General features: G+C 57.5%; 1 protein-coding gene across 1 annotated transcript in view; it reads right to left on the bottom strand.

The window, feature by feature from the left end:
• Nucleotides 1-669: 669 nt before the first annotated feature.
• Nucleotides 670-7,849, bottom strand: part of SPNS3 (spinster homolog 3 (Drosophila)) — a 44,512-nt gene continuing 37,332 nt past the window's right edge. Inside the window, 3 exon segments of the mRNA XM_008568694.1 lie at nt 670-1,025; nt 1,969-2,155; nt 2,256-2,354. Coding sequence (XP_008566916.1) covers nt 952-1,025; nt 1,969-2,155; nt 2,256-2,354 — 360 coding nt within the window. The 3' untranslated portion in view covers nt 670-951.

Genomic DNA, 7,849 nt, shown 5'->3' on the forward strand with positions numbered 1-7,849 from the left:
CAGGAGACAGGCACAGCCTGGCACAGCAGAGGTGGCCATCAACAAGTGAGCAAGTCATCGCCTGGCTGGGCACTGGGGAGGGGAGAGAAGCTCAGGCTCATGGGCGGAAGGAACATGCCTCCCACCGCTGCCCGCCTGGTAGCTGTTGATCTCCTGCAGGGCCTGCTGAGCCCAGCTGCTCTGAACCTAGCAGCAAGTGAGGGTCCCACAGAGCCAGCCCTCCCCATGGTAACAGGGTGGGAGTGGAGGGTGTAGAGCAGGTCCACATGAGCCCCCAGCATGGTTCTTGGGGCCACTGCGTGTGTCTGCACAGGCCCAGGTGCTCCTATGTGTGGTTGCCTGGAACTTGGAGCCACCCACCCCCACCAGAATCCAAACGGAAACCATTTCGAAGACCACTCCTTCAGACCCCACCTTTTGTTCAGAGGGTGAATTCATTCAGATGGGTGTCCTGTGCCTTCATGAGCTTGCAGACTAGGAAGCTGGATCCGAGTGGGAGGTCCAAGATGGGACAGACACCTGGAGATCTGCACTGAGCAGCCCCTCAGTTTCCCCTCTTTAGGGGCAGCCCTGCATCCTTGAGGACTGCCTACCTCATCCTCTCCCCTGCCCCCTCCCAGCAGAGGCACAGAGAAGCTACAAGTAACAGGATTGTCTAAAAGCCTGAAATCCATGGGCTTTGTACTGGTCACATTTTAATCAGAGCCTGTCAGCAGCCAGGCTGGGGACCCCCGGCTGGAGCGGCCTTGTGCTGGGTGCGGGCTCGGGCCCAGGCCTCCCACAGAGGGTGCTGACAGCTCAATTCCCAGCCCAGCCACCGGGCCCTGCCAGCTCTCTAGCTGGGAGCGAAGAAGTGGCAGGTGCAGCTCAGCCAGGGCCCCTGAGCCACAGCCAAAGAGGGGCAGAGGCGATGTCACTGTGGTGGCCAAAAGGAGGGTGCAGGCAGGGGGTTCAGGGGTCCTCTGTGGAGGCACCCATGCCAGAAAGCAGGCCTTGGTTCTCCATGTCCTTGTTGTCCAGGGTCCCTGCAGGAGGAAAGAAACTCAGACAGCCCCAAAAGAGGCAGAAGGTACTTTGGGACGAGGCCTGGGCACAGTCTGTCAGGAAATCCTCTAGGTTCTGTCTGCAAAATAAATTCCAGATCCGACCCCTTCTCACCAGCTTCAATGTCACCACGGTCTTAGCACCATACTCTCCCCTGCATGGTCACAGAGGCTCCTATGGCCCCTGGGCCTCAACATTGACCCTCCTAGAATCTGTCCTCCACACAGCAGCCAGAGTGATGCTTCTGCAATGTAAATCAGACTGCCGTGGGGCTCCTCCACTGGCAACCCCACAGCAGCTCCCACCACACTCAGAGTTAAGGCCAAAGTTGTACAAGCACCTCCCCCTGCTCCCCATGCTCTGGCCCCGTTACTGCTGCCCTCATCCCTGTCACAGTCCCCTTCCTCCTGCTGCTGCCACACTGGCCTCCTTGCTAGTCATAAAACACATCAGGTACATCCCCAGCTCAGGGCCTTTGTACTAGCTGCTCCCACCGTCTAGAGCACCTTCCACCAGACAGCTGCATGGTTTACTCCCTCGCTTCCTCCAAATCTTTGCTCCAATGTCACCTGTGCAGTGAGGATCTCCCTGACCCCCTATCGAAAACTGCAACCTGCCCCCACCTGTCCCCCCACCCACCCCCGTTTCAGCTTTACGTCTCTCCATAGCATCTATCACCTCAAACACACTATGTCTTTCACTTTTTCTGTTTCTGGTTTGTCTCCCCAACTAAAGTGTCAGCTTCCTGAGGGCTTGGACTTGGCCTAATTCGTTCACTTCCCAGCATCTGCAACTTTGCCTGACACATAGCAGGGTTATAATAAATAATTTGGAATAAATGAACAAACAAACTGGCCAGGGGCTCAGAGGGTGGCTGGTGCTCCCTGCCCCTATGGTGTTTATCCCTGAGCCTGGCACGGACGCAAGGGGTGGGGGTACCTGTGCCAGGCTGCCGGGCCTGGGCCTGGTCCCGCTCCAGAGACAGCGCAGTCAGCAGGAAGCAGCCGCCACCCAGGACGATGACAAAGGTGCCGCACAGAAAGCTCTGTTGCAGGCTGAGGAAGCGCTGCAGATAGGAGTCAGGGCGCCCGGCCCTCAGGGCGCTAGAAATCTGCAGATGGAGTCAGGGTACACCAGGCCTGCCTCCAGCCTCAGCAAGTACAGCGCCTCCCCCAGATCCTCCCCACCCCACACACTCAGGCACGCCTTACAAGTCCAGTGAGGTAGGGGCTGCCAGCGTCTCCCAGCATGTGGCCCACTGTGATCTGAAGCGCTTCTGCTGTCCCCCGGCACCTGGGCACCACCACGGACTGCAAAACACAGGAGCATCAGGGGAGCTCCCCAAGCAAGGGCACCCACTTCCAGTTCTTCTCCTGCCAAGGACCTGCCTGGAGGTGTGACAGGCTGGCCAGGAGAGTGGGACCGGAGGGGGCCAATATCCCAAGGCCTGAAGCCCCAGCCCAGAACACCTGGCCCACCTGAGACCCATGAAACTCCCCCCTTGTCCCGGGAGAGGGTTGCTAAGGCCCCTGGTCAGGGCCAACCCTCTTGAGAGTTTGCTCTTGACTGTGCAGGGACCGGGGCCGGGGCATCCCAGCTCAGGGGCCCAGGAGGCAGCAGTGCAGGCCGCGGGGGGCAGAGTGGGTGCACAGCCAGGCATCCGCAGGTGCAGGCAGTTGGGCCAGGGGTGGTGGGAGTGCTCAGTCCTAATCTCAGGAACTTCAAGCCCCATTGGGCGAAGACCAAAGGTAGCCTTGCTTGAAAGGCCCACATGACTCCATGAAAAAGGGTGAGGAGGTTAAGAGTGTGAATTCTGGAGTCGGACTGTCTGAGTTCCAATCCCAGACCCCCCACCCACTAGCTGTGACCTTGGGCAAGTCGCTTCACCTGTCTGTGCCTCAGTCTCCTAACCCCCCAAATGGGGATAACAGTAATAGAACCTGCATCAGGGGTTATGTTTGTGGTCATTATTCATCTGGTACCCAGAGCTTTCATACGGACATCAGACCAAAATAACACCCTGGAGGCAAAATGCTTCTGGGTACTTGAACATGCTGTGCTTCTGGGTGGCACGGCTTCCCCTCTCTGGTCCAGCTGGAGCATCTCTATTTGTCATTTAGGACTTACCCCTGGGTCACCTCCTCGGTGAAGCCCTCTCAGAGCTCAGGTACCTGCCCTGAGCTCCCTCAGCCCCCATGCACACCCCCACCTGAACACATGTCACCCCAAACTGGGAGGGGTCCTTTCTTTGCCCACCTCCCCTTATATTTCCTACCCTGTGTAGACAGCAAAGCCCCTGTCTGATTTCTCTTGGGGTCCCTGGAGTACAGCAAGACACAAGACACAGAGGGGACCAACTGAAAGTTTGCCAACCAAATAAGTCAGGTAGAACCATCTGGAAGACTGGTCCCAGGGGAAACCCTGCCAGAACCCAGGGCTGGAGCAGGGGGAAGGAGGAGGGGGCTTGAGCAGAGACCACACAGTCACACGGCCCCAATAGGACAGTCACAGGGGAGCCTCCCACCCCAGAACCTTATCCCCAAGACCTGGGGGTCCATAGTCTGAGACTATCCGAGAATAATAGTGATGACCAGAACAGTCATCGCTAACATTTACCGAATGCTTCCTGTCTGCATCTTATATGTCAACTCGAACAACCCGTGAGGGAGATACAATTATTACCCGCATTTTACAGATGAGAAAAATCTCCACACGGAGGTAAGTAATTTGCCCAGAGTCACCCGGCCAGGAAATAACGGGGCTGAGGCTGGATCCCAGGCCTTCCCCCCCAGGGCCTGGCCTTTTGACCACTGTGCTCTCGTGGACAAGGAGGAGCCGGCACTTCCAGCAATAATGATGTGTTTGTTATAGAACATTTAGAAAATGAAGAGAAAGGTAAAGAGGACAAGTGGGTTTGCAGCCCTGCAAACAGGTAGTAGAGACTAGCAGTAACTGACAGAGAAACTGGGAAGGGCATGCCAGGCAGGGGACGGTGGCAGCAAAGGTGTGGACACATGAGTCCAGGGACACAGTCTCTGGATTCCAGAACCCCGAGGACAGACGCAGGGGGTCTGGTGAGAGGGGCTTTGTGGGGGGAGCAGGGCAGAGAGGCAGGAGTCACTGCAGGTGACTGGCCCAGCCCAGGGTCACTGGCATTGAGCCACTCTGTCCAGGTGGTGAGAGAAGATGGGCCTCCTGCCCATCATCGGAATCCGCCAACAGGCTGAGAAGGAACTGACCACAGCTCTGCACCTTCCACAAGGACTTCCTTCTCACCCCATAATTATGTGATTACTCACTGGTGGTTCTGGAGAGACAGGCAAAGCTTCCTGGAGGGAGGGCCCTGAGTGTCCAAAAAGGTCCATGTGGGAGCTGGGGCTGCTTGGACCCACAGAATAAGGTACAGGCAAGCTGGCCCCTTCCTCCCCACCTGCTGGGCCCCAACCAGCTACTGCTGCCAGTGGTGGGAGAGCAGGTCTCCCCCAACCTGCTCTGCGTCCCCATTGTCTCCATACAGCCAGGGGCCAAGGCTGGGCTCAGCAGCAGCTGGAGAGCCCAGGGGATAATTTTAGAAATAAGAGGCTTTTGGGTTCCCCAAAATCCAGGCTGGCTCTCTTTGAGACAAAAACACCTCTGTTTTTGGCTCTCCTTTCTTAGAAGAGCTGCTCCCTTTATAGCCCAGGGCAAAACCAGCACCAACCAAGGGCTTGCAGAAAGTCAGAGCAGCAACCAGCAGGTGCAGACGCCCTGGCGGCCTGCTTCCCACATTCCCCACTCAGCCCTCGCACCCAGACGACCTTCAGAGGGTGAGTGGGATGAGTAAGTTGTCATCCCCCTGGGGACAGAGGCCAGCAGGAAAGCACTGAGACGTGGGGCAGAGGGAGAAGAGGGAGGTGACAATCCTCCAGGGGAGTTTAGGAAAATCTGCTGAGGAGGTGGGAGATGAGCCTGGGGGCTGGATTCCAGAACCCCAGAGGACAGACCTCGGAGAGAGGGACTGAGCACACCTCCTGCTCTACTCCCCACGTGGGGGGTAGGCGAGCTGGCTCTGGGCCACTCCAGTGGGGCCCAGGCAGACAGCAGGATTGGGAAGGAGCTGGAGATCCCAGGAGTAGGTTTGGGGAAGCAGCCTGGAGAGGCAGAGACATAATCTCAAGCCTTCCATGGAGAAGGACCCATCGAACCCTCCCAGCCTGGGGTAGGTTGCCAGAAGAGGCTCTTGGCTGTGACTGAGCCAGATCATTTTCATCAACAGAAAGCCCCCCAGGAGGCAGGGGCTGCCCACGTGCGGAGAGTGAGCTCCCCATCAGAAGGGTATGTGAGCAAGGGGTGGGCAGAGTTTGCAAAGGATTCACAGACTGGGGAGCTGGCTTCACTAGAGCAGTGTTCTCAAAGTGTACTCTGAGGAACACTGTATCAAGATCCCTGGACCCCATCACAGACCCACTGGATCTGACTCTGAAAACAGAGGACCTGGAATCCAGATTTGTAACAAGCTCCCCCAAACCTGATTCTTATGCACAATGAAGTTTGAGAGCTAGGGGACCACAGGGCCCCTGAGGCCCCTTCTCCAGGGAGAATCTGCTTCCCTCGCTCTGTGCTCCTGTATACACACACCCACGGCCCCCTAGCTCCCTGGGCCCCTGCCTCAGGAGCAAGTGCAGGCCGGCGAAGGGGACCTTCCTCCACTTCCTGCCACACACCCATCCCCACACACTTCCTCCCTGTGCTCTGCTGGAGGCTATTTCCTCCCCCAGCCCTGGATCCCACCCCCTGCTCACTGCCCCCTCCCCAGGGGCCCCCTCTCTGCACCCCTTCTCCCCTCCCTGACCCATAGAAGCTGCTCTGAAAAGCAAGGCCAGCTCCTACGATCTGCCAGCCCCAGCTGCCACTCTCTCTCCTCATCAGCTCAGCTCCTTGAGGGGGCTGTCTACACTCCTGCTCCACCTCCCCATCCCTCCTCACCCTGTTCCAAGCTGGCCCTGCCCCTCCACTCCACAGACCGTCCCTGCCACCTGCCCACTGCCTGCACTGGACCCTGAGACGCATCCCTCCTGGAGCCTTTCTCTGCCCGGGCAACAGCAACACGGGGCGCTGAACTCCAAGGGCCACAGGATTGGTCTGGCTCCAACCACCAATGTGCAGAAAGGCGATCTTTGGCCAAGGGGCTCCAGGAGGGTGGGAAGGCAGGGGAAGGGGGGCAAGAAGCCTTGCTGGGGTGGTGGGCCTTGCCAAGCGCTGGTGACTGGAGGCCTCCAAGCCAGGGAAGGATCATGCGGAACCCTGGGGTGGGCTAGCTCCCTGGGCAGCTCCAGCCAGCTCCCCAGATGGGTCAAACTGTATGGCTGGCCAGCCTCTAACTCCCCCTCTCCTCCCCCACCCTACACACACTCCTCTTTAGTCCTACAAAGAGCCTGGCTCTGCCAGGTTAATCATTTTTGCAAACACAGACACTGGGGGGGGGGACACAGGCGCAGTCTTCACATATCTGTGGGGCTGTCATGTGGAAAGGGAGCCTTGCGGTTGGGGGCAGGTGCAGGAAGCTGCGGGGGGCAGGTTCAGCTCCTGCCTGAGAGAGAACAAACTATGTTGGGAGGAGCCATGTGTCAATCTCCCTGTGCCTAAAAGTGGGCAATCCCACAGCAAAAATGTCTGCCAGGGCTTTCCTGTTTGCTGAGGGCTTTCCTGCAAGCTCTCTCGCTCACCCTAACTGCTGGGTTATGATTACCCCTCTTTATAGACAAAGAAACTGAGGCCCAAGGCCATTCAGCAGGTCTGTGGCTGAGTCAGGGCTGCAGCCCAAGTCTCCTGTCTAGAGGGAGGTGATGTGAAGACCCACCAGCCCTGCAGCTGATTCACTCACCAGGGGCCAAAGACAGGGCAGCCCTCCAGGCTTGCTGAGCCCGGGCCATGGGGAGGCGCAGAACATCTCAGCAGGGAGTGAGCATCCTGTCAACAGTGTGTTCAAGCAGCTCTTCTTGTCTAATTAAATGGCTACACATCCCCATAGCCCTTTCAAGCTCAGATTCTAGGATGCCAGGATGTCTTTGGGCAATAGAGGATGAGACAGTAGAAACCTCTTAATGGCTAGGAGAAGCCAAGCCGGCATCCTCTGGGCCAGGTACTGGGACAAGCTTCACAAGGATAATCTCATTTCCCCCTCACAACAATCTGTGAGGTAGGTACTACTATCATCCCCATTTTCCACACAGAGAAACTGAGGCTCAGAGACACACCATGACTTGCCTAAGGTCACACAGCAGAACTAGGGCTGAAACCCAGGTCTGTTTCCTGAATGCAGGCTCATGCCTCTGCACTAGACTCTCATCGGGACAGCTCTCGCCAATTGCCCGCTGCTCTGGTTCCTTTGTGCCCAGTGCTGGACTGAGCCAGGAGGAGGGCCCTTGGGGTGCTATCCCAGGACCCTGTGCTATCCACAAGGACACAGCCCTTCACAGCATTCAAAGTCCTTCCCTGCACATCTCTTAAAAGGAGGCAGGGAGGGCCGGCCCAGTGGCGCACTGCTACAGTGCGCCGCTTGAGAGCGTGGTGGCGCTCCCGCCGAGGGTTCGGATCCCACATACAGACCGGTTCCCGCTCACTGGCTGAGCGAGGGGCGGGCGCAGCACCGAGGGTTGCGATCCCGTTGCCGGTCCCAGTCCGGTACGGGCGTGACACTGAGGGTTGCGGTCCGTTGCCAGACACGAAAAAAGACAAAAAGGAAAAAAAAAAAAAAAAGAAAAAAAAAAAAAAAAAAAACAAAAACACAATCTCCAGGATTTTTAATGCCTTGGTGCATGAGAAC

Source organism: Galeopterus variegatus, unplaced genomic scaffold (assembly GCF_000696425.1).
Source record: "Galeopterus variegatus unplaced genomic scaffold, G_variegatus-3.0.2 Scaffold25, whole genome shotgun sequence".
NCBI classification, from domain to species: domain Eukaryota; kingdom Metazoa; phylum Chordata; class Mammalia; order Dermoptera; family Cynocephalidae; genus Galeopterus; species Galeopterus variegatus.